At 38.8% G+C, this 17567-nt stretch overlaps 1 protein-coding gene across 4 annotated transcripts in view; it reads left to right on the plus strand.

Moving 5' to 3' along the window:
- PDE4A (phosphodiesterase 4A) overlaps positions 1-17567 on the plus strand; it is a 662166-nt gene that overhangs the window by 569072 nt on the left and 75527 nt on the right. For 3 of the 4 annotated variants that reach the window (XM_063449472.1, XM_063449471.1, XM_063449473.1), the window contains 2 exons: positions 14134-14319; positions 15889-15925. In XM_063449472.1, coding sequence (XP_063305542.1) covers positions 14134-14319; positions 15889-15925 — 223 coding nt within the window. Of the gene's footprint in view, positions 1-11228; positions 11465-14133; positions 14320-15888; positions 15926-17567 lie in introns of those variants that run through there. The other variant, XM_063449474.1, reaches the window with a different exon arrangement.

A 17567-nucleotide genomic window follows, 5' to 3' on the forward strand; every position in this document is an offset into this window, starting at 1 on the left:
GAGTTATAGGGAGAGGTTATATGGAGTAATATGAGGAGTTATAGAGAGAGGTTATATGGAGTAATAGGAGGAGTTATAGGGAGAGGTTATATGGAGTAATAGGAGGAGTTATAGAGAGAGGTTATATGGAGTAATTGGAGGAGTTATAGGTAGAGGTTATATGGAGTAATAGGAGGAGTTATAGAGAGAGAGGTTATATGGAGTAATAGGAGGAGTTATAGGGACAGTCTATGCAGTTCGATTAAACACCATTAAGTTTACCAGCATATTTTAGGTGGAGTTGACACATTCTAGTAGATTAAGTACAGTAAAACTCCTGGAGTTCCAGTAATCCTTTGCCAGAGTTAGGGATACTTTTTAAACTATCTGACATTAATCCATAGTTCTAATATAGAATGATTCTCATTTGTCTCCTTCTGATCAGGATGTAGATGTGTCAGTGTTGTTTTTAATGGCTGTCTGCTATCATTGGCAGCAGGCCTGCTGGGAGTTATGGTCTCACTATTTCCGTCAGAGACCGGTCCCTAGATCCCCTCCTTACGTCAACACTGTCACCGTCAGCATGTTATTTATTCCCAAAGGACGTCACAAAAGAGTGATGAACGAGTCCTATTCACACCCTTATATGTGTTGGTGGGGTCTCTGTAAACGTTATGTCTGTGTCCTGGACACCTGCCGACACCTTGATTTCTGGATAATAAAACTCACAGTAATGGGCAGCTTTCACTATTAGATGTACGCAGAGACAGTAGTTGTAAAAAGGAAAAAAAATTATAGTTGGACAAAAATAGTTAATAGTCATTGAATTTCATGTGTCGATGTTTGCAAATGACACAACAAGGTAAGGTAATACAGTCTGAACAGGATGTTACTTCTCTACAGGGGGATTTGGATACATTGGGGGACTGAGCAGGAAATTGGTAAATTAGATACAGATAAATGCAAGGTGACGTGTTTTGGAATAAGGAATCCACAAGCAATTTGTACTTTAAACAATTATAGTCCGCAAACTAGGCAACAGTAAGCAATGTTGGTCTGCCATTATGCCAAAGGCGAGTAAGGATTTACCAAAAAATGGATATAGATTGACATGATGAAAATATCATTTTGCCACTTTATAAATCAATGGTGGGACTCCACCCTTAAAGGATCACTATGGTGTCAGGAAAACAATCCCGTTTTCCTGACACTATATAATCCTTAGGGTCCCCCCTCCTGCTGGGCTGAAGGGGTTAAAACCCTTTTAGCCATTTACCTTTATCCAGCGCCGGGCTCCTCCCCCTCCGACGTCAGCTCCCGAGTGGAGCCGAATGCGAATGCCCGGCCAGAGCATTTCTCAATGCTTGCCTATGGACATTCTGCGTGCTCAATGCGATTTTCGCATTGAGCGTCTGGGAAGCGCCTCTAGCAGCTGTCAGGAAGGCTGGATTGCTATGTTTACAGCTGCAGGGTTACAACCTGGGGGACCTGGCACCCAGACCACTTCAGCTCAATGACTCAAAGACTGTAGTGGTCCTTTAAATGTGCTGTGTAATATTGGGCACCAGTTTTAAAGAGGGATTTTGCAGAACTAGGTAAAGTGAGGAGGCGAGCTAGACAAAGAGGGTAAAAGGGGTGGAAAAAAACTATTTCTTCATTATGGAATAAGATTAGAAATGCTGCATTTGTTTTCTTTAGAAAAAGAGTGTCTCGGATGAGATGTGATAGCGGTTTGTGCTGACCCCCTATATATTTGCACAGTGCTATGTGCTAACCTGTACATTAGCAGGGATATATAACAGGCAAGACGTCACCCATTCAAACTGGAAGAAAGGAGATTTGTCTTACATCAGAGGAAAGGGCAATAAAGCTGTGGCATTCTCTACCTTGTTGTTTTGTTGTTGTTTTTTTTAGACAGAATATTCAAGGATATAATTAATATATATGTTAACAGGTTGTTGATCCAAGAAGAAATATAATTAGTATTATGGATTAAAGAAGGAATTTTTCCATTTTGTGTCGCAATTAGACATGATTTTAAATTGGGTTTTTGCCTACTTTTGGAATAACAGCATAAGAATATTTTTAAACGTTTAACTTAAGGCTTTTGTTTGCATCACAGAACTGCACATCAGTTTTAACATTGGATGGTATGAACGAAGGACTTGGGAAAGCTGAGGTATGGCCAGAAATGGGGTATGTGTCTCCATACTGTGCATGCATGCCAGGCTGACTGGCAGCCACCCAAAATTAGGACTGTCCTGACTGTTGCAGGACTGCATGGAGGTGTGGTCATGGGATGTGTGTCTCTATATTAATTTGTGAGTACGATGCACTGACTGACTGTCTGTATGTATGTTACACCTGCAGTATGGATAGAGCTAAACTTTGTGTGGGCAACAAATATTTCTGCCATGAGATTAAGTGGCTGATACACATGTTCGTGGCCCCTTGCTCAGCATAAAAGGATTTTTTTTTGTTTTTGTTTTTTTTTTAACTGTTTTCTGTTATTATTATCCTGCATTTACATCTCATTGTTCCATTCAGTGGCACTGCATGTGTGAATTGCACAGACCACAAATCTCCCACAGTATCAGTAACATGGAAAGGTATCACTCACATGGAGCTGACAGAAAAACGTGGCCTCCAGCAAATTTTGATGTAAATGCATCCAAATTAGAACGGTTTCACGACACCTGTACTGAATCGCTCTTTAAGGAGAGTGGATTTGACATTTAAGGTAAAATAGCTCGCTTTGGCTTCAATGTAATATTTGCCGATAAGCTGTTCAAATGATTTAATAAAAATGTTTTTAAAAATTGAGTATTTCTTTTTAAATATCAGATATCAATATAATGAATCTCAAATTATAAAAATTTAAAAAAAAAAAGTCAAAATATTAAATCATTTAAAAAAAGCTTATCCAGAAATATTACATCAATGTTTTTATTTCAAAATGATTGGTGTAGCCAGAGAATATCTGTGAGGTAGAGCTTCTTATTTTATATAATTTGCATCACTTATACTGAATGATGGACAGGACAGGAAAAGTGCTGCCTTCCAGTTGTAGAATAATACAACAGGAGCTAAATCAAATTATATTTTTGGAATAATGTAGCATGGTTAATACAAACTGAGAGACTATCAGAGTTTTGGAGGAATGAATGAGCCAATGCTCGGGAGTGATAGGAGTTTTAATGAGCCAGATTTTATATTGAGAGGAATTCTTCTTTGTTTCAAGGTAAATGGTCCGATTTCCAGGGTCTGTGGGTGAAAAGGCCAATGCTTCGAGTGAATGGATAGATGCCCAGTGTCTTTGGGTGGATGTCCAATTTTGAGGGTGAATGGGCACCTGTCGAATGGTCTGAAGGTAGTTTCCTTGCCTCGTGTAGTTGGGAGGCAGATGTCTAAATCAGGAACTGTGGATAAATGACGTGAAAATCACAACTTTTACTCCTAAATGGAAACAAATATTACCAAGGTCACTTTTCCAGCTCAGCTTTTTTTCCTTTAAGTTTGTATTCTCTGGTGATTTCCTGACAATGCACAGATTATACATGGGTCCTCAAACTCCGGCCCCCCAGATGTTGCTGAACTACAACTCCCATGATTCTCTGGCTATCTATGTAATTCAAAGAATCATGGGAGTTGTAGTTCAGCAACAGCTGGGGGGCCGGAGTTTGAGGACCCATGGATTAGTAGATAGTCCTGTACATATTGCTGTGGTTCTTTACCTGTCCTGCTCAAGAGGAGGGAACTTGTAGATTAGGGGAATCCTGTAACGTTTACACAGGACAGCCAGAAAATCCTATTAGTGTGGTAATTTCCTTATGTCACTGAGACGTAAGAGGGATCTCTCTTTCTCCGCCTTGGCCCGAAATCCCTTTTCTGTGACGCAAATCTGAATGTTTACCCAGCGGTCTCCTGTTTCTTCCATCACAGATATCACAGAGTATCACAGATTTCCTATATATCCGTGGTGAGTATCTTTGTCGTATCAGCCTGTGCTGACTGTTGCTGTCTATAAATCAGTAGTGAGTATCTTTTCTGAATAAGGTTGTACTGGACGTGGTGAGTCTCTCTGCGTTGTTGGGCTGCGCCGATTGTAGGTTTATATATCATTTTTGAGTATCTTTATTTATTTATCAGTTATGTCAGTTAAGTGTCTGACTTGCCAGGTTGTGCCGACTGTAGGTGTATAATTCGGTAGTGAATATCCTTTCTGTTTCCGGTTGCTCTGTGTGTGTTAATGAGTGTATATATAAAATATAGAGAGAATATCACCCATATCAGGCTGTCATATGCATATTTATAGGGAGACGATTCAGGTATTTTATGGGTGCAAAGGGGGCCCTACACCATATTAGAAAGGTGTACCTAAAACAGTGTACTTCAATGTGAATATCTCTACTAGATCCAGCTGTGAGTTAAGTCTCCTGCACCAGGCTGTGCTGGGTGTGCATATATCAGTAGTGAGTATCTCTCTTGTATCAGGCTGTGCTGACCATAGGTGTAATCTCCTAGACAAGGACGCTGTGTCCTAGTGCAAACACTTGTGCGTTTGTGTGTGTGTGTGTGTAGGATAGTTTTGTGCGAAGTTAATAATTACACTGCAGTCTAAATTAATCAACAGTATTATACTGCGTGTTTATATATTTGCACTACATACATATATAGTCATTAAAAAAAAAAAAAGTCTAGTGTCTGGGAGCTGAAATGCCTTAACCCTGTAAGAGTCAGGGTAAAGACCATGCCTTGATGCTGTGATGTATGCCTTGTAGACAGTCAATGGAAGAACTAGATTAACCCTGTCAGATCTTCAGCAACCTGTCTCTTTACTTCAAAATTACTGCTGTGTGCGATGTCATGACTTACATTTGAAATACAACTCCCAGAAACCCCTGCAATGCCCATAAATACTGCCGTGAATTAATTCAGCACTGCCATCGTAATTAAAGTCATCATCCTAATTGGCTGAGTCGCTTTCTGGTCTGGGCAGAGTACACTGCAGAACTTTCTAAATCATGTATTAAATAAAGAATGGGGTAACTCGAGCCTGAATGGTAAACCAGGCGTTGGCAAGCCGTGCTACCAGTCATTGTGGTAGGTAACCCAGTAAATCCCATAGGACTAGTCATAGGACTAGCAAAAAAAGGGTCAATGAACCTACATATTGCACAGTTCCAGGCCACCTGTAATTGGGATATTTGTAAGTGCTAATACATGTGGGCTCTTATAGAAATCTGCATAGGGATTTAAAGTTACAGTAAAATAGTTTTGTAATAAAGTACTGCCATTGAAGTTTAATATTGCATTGCGACCTCGTGGCTGATGTCCAAATGAGACGCATAGTCCGCTGGAGCCGGAGATCAGCCATAAATTCTATATTGTCCATTTTACTTTATAAAGTCACTGTTATTCTACAATTATTCTACAAATCATAAATGGTAACTACATGTACGTCGAGGACTCCATCTTCTAATTAAGAAGATTCCGACTGTAAGAGAGTTGCGGCTGCAGGAATACATTCCTTTTAGGATCACCTTGAACCTTATCAATCTGTTATTTAATGATTTCTGTGGATTCCTGGCCCCCTGCAAAGCCACAATACCAGCAACACGTCCTACCTGACACAGTACTACATCCTATTCATAAATATATATATATACACATAATTCTCCTGTGTACACAATGTATAACAAATTCTCCACAGCTCTCCTATGTACACTGAACAAATTATAAACGCAACACTTTTGTTTTTGCCCCCATTTTTCGTAAGCTGTACTCAAAGATCTAAGACTTTTTCTATGTACACAAAAGCCCTATTTCTCTCAAATATTATTCACAAATCTGTCTATGTCTGTGTTAGTGAGCACATCTTTGCCGAGATGATCCATCCACCTCATAGTCTTAGATCTTTGAGTTCAGCTCATGAAAAATGGGGGCAAAAACAAAAGTGTTGTGTTTATAATTTTGTTCAGTGTATAATGTATAATACACACAGCTCTGCATATATACATTGTATAATAACCCTCCTATATATACACAGAGCTCTTCCTGTATACATTGTATAATAACCCTCCTATATATACACAGAGCTCTTCCTGTATACATTGTATAATAACCCTCCTGTACACGGTGCTCTCCATGTATACATTGTATAATAACCCTCCTACATATACACAGCTTGCCCTGTATACATTGTATAATAACCCTCCTATATATACACAGAGCTCTCCCTGTATACATTGTTTAATAACCCTCCTGTACACGGTGCTCTCTATGTATCCATTGTATAATAACCCTCCTATATATACACAGAGCTCTTCCTGTATACATTGTATAATAACCCTCCTGTACACGGTGCTCTCTATGTATACATTGTATAATAACCCTCCTATATATACACAGAGCTCTCCATGAATACATTGTATAATAACCCTCCTACATATACACAGCTTGCCCTGTATACATTGTATAATAACCCTACTATATATACACAAAGCTCTCCATGTTATAATCACCCTCCTGTACACAGAGCCCTCCCTGTATACATTGTATAATAACTCTCCTATATATATATATACATATATATACACAGCTTGCCCAGTATACATTGTATAATAACCCTCCTATATATACAAAGAGCTCTCCATGTATATATTGTATAATTACTCTCCTATATATACATAGAGCTCTCCCTGTATACATTGTATAATAACCCTCCTATATATACACAGAGCTCTCCATGTATACATTGTATAATAATCATCCTGTACACAGAGCTCTCCCTGTATACATTGTATAATAACCCTCCTATATATACACAGAGCTCTCCATGTATACATTGTATAATAACCCTCCTACATATACACAGCTTGCCCTGTATACATTGTATAATAACCCTCCTATATATACACAGAGCTCTCCATGTATATATTGTATAATTACTCTCCTATATATACATAGAGCTCTCCCTGTATCCATTGTATAATAACCCTCCTATATATACACAGAGCTCTTCCTGTATACATTGTATAATAACCCTCCTGTACACGGTGCTCTCTATGTATACATTGTATAATAACCCTCCTATATATACACAGAGCTCTCCATGTATACATTGTATAATAACCCTCCTACATATACACAGCTTGCCCTGTATACATTGTATAATAACCCTACTATATATACACAAAGCTCTCCATGTTATAATCACCCTCCTGTACACAGAGCCCTCCCTGTATACATTGTATAATAACTCTCCTATATATATATATACATATATATACACAGCTTGCCCAGTATACATTGTATAATAACCCTCCTATATATACAAAGAGCTCTCCATGTATATATTGTATAATTACTCTCCTATATATACATAGAGCTCTCCCTGTATACATTGTATAATAACCCTCCTATATATACACAGAGCTCTCCATGTATACATTGTATAATAATCATCCTGTACACAGAGCTCTCCCTGTATACATTGTATAATAACCCTCCTATATATACACAGAGCTCTCCATGTATACATTGTATAATAACCCTCCTACATATACACAGCTTGCCCTGTATACATTGTATAATAACCCTCCTATATATACACAGAGCTCTCCATGTATATATTGTATAATTACTCTCCTATATATACATAGAGCTCTCCCTGTATCCATTGTATAATAACCCTCCTATATATACACAGAGCTCTTCCTGTATACATTGTATAATAACCCTCCTGTACACGGTGCTCTCTATGTATACATTGTATAATAACCCTCCTATATATACACAGAGCTCTCCATGTATACATTGTATAATAACCCTCCTACATATACACAGCTTGCCCTGTATACATTGTATAATAACCCTACTATATATACACAAAGCTCTCCATGTTATAATCACCCTCCTGTACACAGAGCCCTCCCTGTATACATTGTATAATAACTCTCCTATATATATATGCATATATATACACAGCTTGCCCAGTATACATTGTATGATAACCCTCCTATATATACAAAGAGCTCTCCATGTATATATTGTATAATTACTCTCCTATATATACACAGAGCTCTCCCTGTATACATTGTATAATAACCCTCCTATATATCCACAGAGCTCTCCATGTATACATTGTATAATAACCCTCCTGTATACAGAGCTCTCCCTGTATACATTGTATAATAACCCTCCTATATATACACAGAGCTCTCCCTGTATACATTGTATAATAACCCTCCTATATATCCACAGAGCTCTCCATGTATACATTGTATAATAACCCTCCTGTATACAGAGCTCTCCCTGTATACATTGTATAATAACCCTCCTATATATCCACAGAGCCCTCCCTGTATACATTGTATAATAACCCTCCTATATATCCACAGAGCTCTCCATGTATACATTGTATAATAGCCCTCCCTGTATACATTGTATAATAACTCTCCTATATATATATATACATATATATACACAGCTTGTCCAGTATACATTGTATGATAACCCTCCTATATATACAAAGAGCTCTCCATGTATACATTGTATAATAACCCTCCTATATATCCACAGAGCTCTCCATGTATACATTGTATAATAATCCTCCTATATATACACAGAGCTCTCCATGTATACATTGTATAATAACCCTCCTATATATCCACAGAGCTCTCCGTGTATACATTGTATAATAACCCTCCTGTATACAGAGCTCTCCCTGTATACATTGTATAATAACCCTCCTATATATCCACAGAGCCCTCCCTGTATACATTGTATAATAACTCTCCTATATATCCACAGAGCTCTCCATGTATACATTGTATAATAACCCTCCTGTATACAGAGCTCTCCATGTATACATTGTATAATAACCCTCCTATATATCCACAGAGCTCTCCGTGTATACATTGTATAATAACCCTCCTGTATACAGAGCTCTCCATGTATACATTGTATAATAACCCTCCTATATATCCACAGAGCTCTCCATGTATACATTGTATAATAACCCTCCTGTATACAGAGCTCTCCATGTATACATTGTATAATAACCCTCCTATATATCCACAGAGCTCTCCGTGTATACATTGTATAATAACCCTCCTGTATACAGAGCTCTCCCTGTATACATTGTATAATAACTCTCCTATATATATATATATACATATATATACACAGCTTGCCCAGTATACATTGTATGATAACCCTCCTATATATACAAAGAGCTCTCCATGTATATATTGTATAATTACTCTCCTATATATACACAGAGCTCTCCCTGTATACATTGTATAATAACCCTCCTATATATCCACAGAGCTCTCCATGTATACATTGTATAATAACCCTCCTGTATACAGAGCTCTCCATGTATACATTGTATAATAACCCTCCTATATATCCACAGAGCTCTCCGTGTATACATTGTATAATAACCCTCCTGTATACAGAGCTCTCCCTGTATACATTGTATAATAACCCTCCTATATATACACAGCTTGCCCTGTATACATTGTATAATAACCCTCCTGTACACGGTGCTCTCTATGTATACATTGTATAATAACCCTCCTATATATCCACAGAGCCCTCCCTGTATACATTGTATAATAACTCTCCTATATATATATATATACATATATATACACAGCTTGCCCAGTATACATTGTATAATAACCCTCCTATATATACAAAGAGCTCTCCATGTATATATTGTATAATTACTCTCCTATATATACACAGAGCTCTCCCTGTATACATTGTATAATAACCCTCCTATATATCCACAGAACCCTCCCTGTATACATTGTATAATAACCCTCCTATATATACAAAGAGCTCTCCATGTATACATTGTATAATAACCCTCCTATATATACACAGAGCTCTCCCTGTATACATTGTATAATAACCCTCCTATATATACACAGAGCTCTCCCTGTATACATTGTATAATAACACTCCTATATATACACAGAGCTCTCCATGTATACATTGTATAATAATCATCCTGTACACAGAGCTCTCCCTGTATACATTGTATAATAACCCTCCTATATATACACAGAGCTCTCCATGTATACATTGTATAATAACCCTCCTACATATACACAGCTTGCCCTGTATACATTGTATAATAACCCTCCTATATATACACAGAGCTCTTTATGCAGGTATAAAGTATATAAAAACATGTATACACAGACTCAGATCCTTCACACATTGCATTATACTGTGCTGTATACACAATATCCTGTTACTTACTCTACACCTCATTAAGCCAGTGTGTGGACTTAATGCAATATCAGTGGCATAGGGATTAACAGAGAGAGGCGCGAAGCCACAAGTGTCAGGCCAGGAAAACCTTGTGCGTTGCTGTGTCAGTACTTTCGTTGTGTGTCGTGTTTCCTTGGAGTAGCTGTCATGACATCACAACACATCCACTAATTGAGTACGACTGTCCCTCCCCCTGTATGTGTGTGTGACCATAATCTTTCATTTCTTATCTGCTGCTATCAGTCCCCCTGGCAGTGAGAGGATTTATGATGTGCGTAAACACAGCGACACCCAGAGCGCGTGTGTCATTGTGATACACACTCCTGCAGCCTGATAGCCAGACGTTTATTTGTATTATCATATAGAAGGAGCCATTGTTCTAGAACCTGGTGTGCACTAAGCGGCTGTCACCCACTGCAATGTGGGCATGCTAAGTATTAAGGGAATCATTGTGTGAGATGCATTTAATGTGGGCCAGTGTGTGAAAAGTTCTCTCCCTGTCAGTATGTAGACTACCCATTTGAAGGGCAATCTCCCTATATAACTGCAGGTGTGTGAAGGACCGTATTTCTCTGGAGTATACAAAGAGCTGTAGTTTATCTACTCAATAGTCTGTTTGCATACTAAGGATCATGGGATCTGTTGCTCTGGAGCTGATACAGAGCTGTAGGTTAATCAAACTTCATTCTGCTGGTAGGTCGCCACCCACCAACTAGCCTATAGGTTTGCTGAGGCTCATTGGAGTTGTTGTTCTGCAGTGTTTGTAAGCTTACTACCTGTGTTGTGTAGGCTTGCTAATAAGCACTGGAGCAGATATAGATCTATAGATTACTCAAACGCTATTCTCTAGGTTTGCTAAGCATTGTGGGAATTCTCGTTTGAGCAATGCCTTCTTCACCTCTTTTTTGTGGTATTTGTAGAGCAGTAGTCTAGCTTTATGTGGTGGATCATGGGAGTTGTGTCTCAGTAGTAGCTGAAGTGCTATAGACCTGTTACCCCCCACTCCCCCCTCCATCTGCACCCAGTAGCTGAAGATTTAAGATATTTGCACGTTTAACGCACCTGCATTTGTACCCAAACATGCAGAAACCAAAAGATGCTGATACAGAGAGACTACAATGTGAGGTACAGTTAGACCCGAACGGATGGCTGAGGATCATGGGAAACATAGTCCACAACTGCAGACCTCCAGAAGGTTAGCTATCACTGTGCAGTCACTATTGGCGATATTCACTAACTGCAAAATCTGAGACTTTTACTAAATTCAAAGCCAAAATTGCTCAGTACGAAATGCAAATGACTGGATCTCCCAATTAGGCTTACTTTGGAGTAAAATTGCATTCTCTTGTCAGTTCTCAGTGAAAAAAATTTAACTTATCTCTTTACTGGAAAATAATTAAATACAGGAACAGGTATTAGGAATAAAGTATCTTATAATTCTATTTAAGTTGTCTGACGGCATCTGAAAGGGGATGCGATTTAGTCGATATCTTGGTCCTTTTTTCGTACTTATACAGATTATACAGTTATTCTAGTCTATTCTACTCTGAGTCTTTCAAAGAATCTAAAAAAGCTATAGATTACACAGCAAACTAATCAAATAATAATATTAATAATAATAAAAAAGAATAACCATTTATTTTCCCAGGAGAATAGTGGTTAAAGGAACATAGTGCCTTAAATATATCCCATCTTGTCCTTTCCTCCAACATAAGTTCTTCTAATTTCAAGTCACACCTCCAAGCCCTCTGAAATGGTGATTGTTACTTCCCGGGTCTCATACCAGGTCATACCGAAACGTCACGCGTGCATGCACAGTGTGTTTCACAGCTTGTCATAGGAAACCATTGCATTAGATGATTCGTCATGACAAGATTTGGATTTGCGGATTGTGGGGGAGCATTGAATTGGACGAGTTTCAGGATGACGTTGTGCTAGGAGGAACAGGCGGCAACAAGGGGAATCTCGGTGCTGCAGAAAAGATGAGTAAAATAGGGACCGGAAGATTATGGCATTAAAGACACCAGAATATCTTTCTTTTTCCACAGGGGGCGTAGTTGTCAGATATCCTTATAGTACATCTCACAGAAACGCCTCGTGCACACAAAAATCATTTTTGTTATTTTCTGGTAGAAAGTTCATCTATGTCAGATAGTGGGGGCTTCAAAGTAATTATTTGGTTTAAATTGTTTAATGTTTAACATAAAAGAAAAAAAAATATTCGGGAAAAGATGTTCTAATATTTAAAGGATACTCGTAGCAGCAAAATAACTGGCAGTAGATTAAGTCCCTACTTTTACTTATGTATAACTTTAAAAATATGAGACAAAATGGGGTAGCACGGGTGGAAGGGGGGAGGAAGGGGGACTTTGGACAAACTACTGGGGGAAACAAAATGACAAATCGTCATAAACTCATCACCAAACGTATAAGTGAATCAACCACAATCTAACATTCCATTCTCCAAGATTCTGTGCCTCCACCCCCCTTTCAGGATTCCTCAAGTGTCGCCTGCTTTAACCTCCCATCTCGTTCTCTCCCCGAACCTTTAATCCTCCCCTTTCGCCTGCACAGCTGTCCCCATGACGCCAGCACAGAGTTCCAGATGTGAAGCGTTTAATGTTGTAATTCTGCAAAGCTGCTTCCTCTCAGCAGTGACAGCTGCCACAGACAGAGGGTCTCTTCCCCATGTACCCAGTGCTACTCAGATACCAGGCACCATCTCCTAAATTCCTCCGGGGTCACGGAACAAATCTGAGTGAAGTTGTGTGTGCGTCAGGACAGCAGCCCTGGCCGTCATAACGGTGGTCTGGGCTGGAGTTTGTGGAATTTCCAGCATGTGACCTGTATACCTTTCAAAATATGCACTAGATTTTTTAGATGATTGTATGTCATACACAAGTTGCGAGTAGAACCGCGGCTCCAAGAGATATTTCCAGTAATCTGGAGTCCATGTCAAAATGCCTCTTTTTTCCCCCCATAATTAAGGATGTTTGGGAAACAACTGAAATAAACTCAGTTCTGGGCATGTCTCCCAGCCGTGCCAGTAATAATTAGGCAGTGTCATCCTAATGATTCTGCCTCTTAACACATGGAATTATTATGCCTATGAAATACAAAAATCCTGAGAAATAGCGCCATTGTTTCCAAATCTTTGAGGATTATTCACTAAACATTGATTTCTGGTGTACTGGCAGTCACGTTTGGAGGGGATCAATGGAGTTGTACTTTTGTTTTAAGAATATATTTCTAACTCTGTTTTTATTGGCCTGGACGGTAGTCAGTTCCTCATAATTCACTGTTTAGTGGAAATCTCACTAAACATTAGTAGTGGTAAGATGGCAGACCACAATTAACCCCATTCATCTAGTTTAGCTTAACATTCTTTGCAATGTAACTATTCAATTCAATACGATGGGCCGTTCGGTATAGTTATTTTTTTTTACTTTTTATTTTAAAAGACCTGGATGTGCTTTTGGAAAAACTGAATATTCAAGGATACAATTAATATGTGTGAAAAGGTTGTGGATCCAAGGTGAAATCTGATTGCCATTATGGAGTCAAGAAGGGTTTTTGTTCACGTTTTGTGGCAAATTGGCCATCATTTCAAATGTTGTTGTTGTTTTTTGTTTTTGTTTTTCTTTTTTAATCAACAACCTAAAAAGATTTGCTTGAATTTTTGACTTTTTGGACATGAGTCTTTTTCCATCCTAGATTACTATGTAACTATGTAATTCCCCACATGTTGATTGGTAAACAAGTACAAGAAAGCAGACAAACTAAATGCCCTGTTTTGTCAAAGCTGCCATTAGCAGTAATAACTTTCTAATGCTCTGTGTTGTTTGTTTGTTTGTTTTTTCTCAGCTTCGATGTTGAAAATGGGCCTTCTCCTGGTCGCAGCCCGATCGATTCGCAGGCGAGTCCAGGGCTGGTGCTGCACTCCAACTTTCCGCAAAGCCAGCGGAGGGAGTCCTTCCTGTACAGGTCTGACAGCGACTATGACATGTCTCCCAAGACCATGTCACGGAACTCCTCGGTCACCAGTGAGATGTAAGTACCCTCCACGGTACACTAATGCTGAGTATCGACTTAACCCCTTAAGGACCAAATTTCTGGAATAAAGGGGCATCATTACATGTCACACATGGCATGTGTCCTTAAGGGGTTAAAGGACCACTATAGTGCCAGGAAAACATACTCGATTTTCACAGTGAGAATCACGCAAGCGCCTCTAGCGGCTGTCAGTGAGACAGCCACTAGAGGATTTGGAGGCTGGATTAACCCATTTATAAACATAGCAGTTTCTCTGAAACTGCTATGTTTATAAAAAAAAGGGTTAATCCTAGAGGGACCTGGCACCCAGACCACTTCATTAAGCTGAAGTGGTCTGGGTGCCTAGAGTGGTCCTATAATGACAATCACCACTGTATGGTAATGCCAAGAGTATATAAACAGTCAACATTGAATTCTAATGCAGAGATAAGTCTATCATGTAATGCAGAGTATCCATAAACTGACAACCAGCACTATATAGTAATGCCGAGTACCTATAGACTGAAAACCAGCATTCTACGGTTGTAATCAAAATGATTTATCCCTCATTGAAAATCAGGTTTATTATTAAAATATCCACACTTTCAGCTGTTTGCAATGAACAGATCAAACAAAAGCAAATTGAAATAGCTCAACACAATGAATGCTTCAAGTAGTTTCCCCAAATCCAACTGAAAATGCAACTTATAATGACTTCTCTAGTCTCAAAATTATTCAACTCCTTCATGGCAAGCATCTTTAGTACTTCGTAGAGATCCATTTTGCTGTTCTGATCTGCTTCAAATGAGGTGCATAGATAGACAGCAGCTTCTGGCAGTGTTCCTGAGGAACCTTAGTCCATGGCTTATGAGCAATGGCCCTCAGTAATATTATTGGGTTTGTGTGCTGCAACTGCTGTCTTGAGACCCATAGAAAATCTCTGGTGGGATTTGAAGTCAGGTTACTGTAGAATTTTCCTGGACTTCCTCTGCAACCAAGCCTTGGTGGAATTTGAGGTATGCTTGGGATCATTGTCTTGTTGGAAGGTCCAATGACACCCAACCTTCAGCTTCCTCACAGACGGCCTGCAATCAGCCTAGCACAGCAACACTTGGGTTAACCCAGTGTGTATGTGTGATACAAACTGCATATATTATAACAAATTATATATGGGCATTGATAGGATAATTTGTTTTTTTGATATGATATATGTGTGTGTTTATATTGTATATTTGGGTTTTGAAATATAAACTTGTCCATAATCAAACTGGCCAACAGACCTGTACAGACCTTACACAGGAAAATGACACGTGTAGCTGAAAGCCAGCGGGCTATTGGACTGCACATGTGATGCTCCTGTGTATGGGTCTTACTTGTATTAAAACAGAAGCCAAGTATTCTTGTCTGTCGGCCACTCTAACCATGGAGTGTGTGCTCCACTATGTATTACATTTTCAGTTACAAAGTATTTATTACTGTTGGAACACAGAGAACGCAGGAGTCTATCTAGATTTGTTAAAAAAAAAAAAAATCCCCCATGTTCCTTTTTTATTTTATTTACTGATATTGGTTTTCTTTCTTCTGCAGACACACCGAGGACCTCATTGTTACACCGTTTGCTCAGGTATGAATTGTTCGGCTAAATGAAGGTCTAATCTTGCTTGGAGTCAGTAACTTGAGTCAGTTTGATTTGTTCAGCTCCGTAGTAGGAGAGTATACAGAGTACCACTAATGCGTACACCACGTTTTTTTATGGCCTTAGATATACATTGAGAATATTACCTTTATGACAAACTGGATTTCATGATTAGTGGGGCACAACGTGTAAAAGAATGGAAACTTTTTAATGCCGTACTATTGGCACCTACTCTGATTTTAGGTGACATCAGAGTTCACTCGATGCTACAAGTCTCTTACTTGGGTTTTAATTGCACATGATTACTATTCAGAATATATAACCAGAAGTGAATTTTCCTTCTCCATGATTTTTATTGTCGTAATCCAATTTGATATGTTTAAGTTGAGACATTGTGTAGTCAATCGAGGTGGGATACTCTTCATCTCTTGGACTCAGAAGGTGACCTGTAGTCTTTTAGATAGTGTTTTGTTTTTTTCAAAGAACTACTTTAGGTCACCCAGTCGTGGATTCTCAATAAATGAATAGCTAACATATAATTGCACAGATCAATGTCCAGCCAATATAGCCATGACAAAACAGCTAGCCGTGACTAATTAATGTGTCTCAAAAGAAAACTGATAAGGGTTCATGACATGGTGGTACTTCCCAAGGTTCTGTCTCTATTCCTCTTTGTTGCTCAGATCTTTGTGTTCCTCTTTCGTGGGAACTCAACATGTTTGGTGTACTGAGTTAGTTCTAGACTTTGTGAGGCTTCAATATTAGACCTCCATTAACAAACCATACAGAATTTAAAGGGACAGTGGTCACCAAAACAACTTTAGCTTAATGAAGCCGTTTTGGCGTATAGATCATGCCCATGTAGTGTCATTGCTCGATTATCTGCCATTTGTGAGTTAAATCACTTTATTTATACAGCCCTAGTCACACCTTTCTGCATGTGACTTACACAGCCTTCCTAAACACTTCCTGTCAAGAGTAATCTACACTTTCTTTATCACAAATTCTGTTTAATTTAGAATTTACTATCATTTGCTCTGTTAATAGCTTGCTAGATCCTGCAGGAACTCCCTGTATGTAATTAAAGTTCAATTTACGGAGCAGGAGATTTAAAAAAAAAAAAAAAAAAAAAACGTTTAAAGTAAGTTACATCTGATTGAAAATGAAACCATTTGGTTTTCCTGCAGGCTGTGTCAGTCACAGTCAGGAGGTGTGGCTAGGGCCGCATAAACAGAAACAAAAGTGATTTAACATCTAAATGGCAGAGAATTGGGCAATGAAACTTCAGAGGCACAATCTATACACTAACTCAGTAAGATAATGTTGTTTTGGTGTCTATAGTGTCCCTTTAAATCAATAACATTATTGGTATGCATTGTACATTGCAATGGAAGGATTGACAAATCCCAATATCAACGTCCGAGAGTGTTGCTGAAAACCCCTGTAATTTTAAACATGGCCCTTCCATTTGGCTCCTGATTAATTCAAGCAACTGAGAGCAGTTCTGTAGTATGAACTATTCAGAAGCATCACTGTGTAAAAGTGACAATGCGGGCACCCTAATGGTGACTAGCCCAGGTCACTGCATTTAACCCCACCTTATACTCCGCTCATCATCTGAACCTATAAT

The sequence above is a fragment of the Pelobates fuscus genome, chromosome 3 (genome assembly GCF_036172605.1).
Source record: "Pelobates fuscus isolate aPelFus1 chromosome 3, aPelFus1.pri, whole genome shotgun sequence".
NCBI lineage: Eukaryota > Metazoa > Chordata > Amphibia > Anura > Pelobatidae > Pelobates > Pelobates fuscus.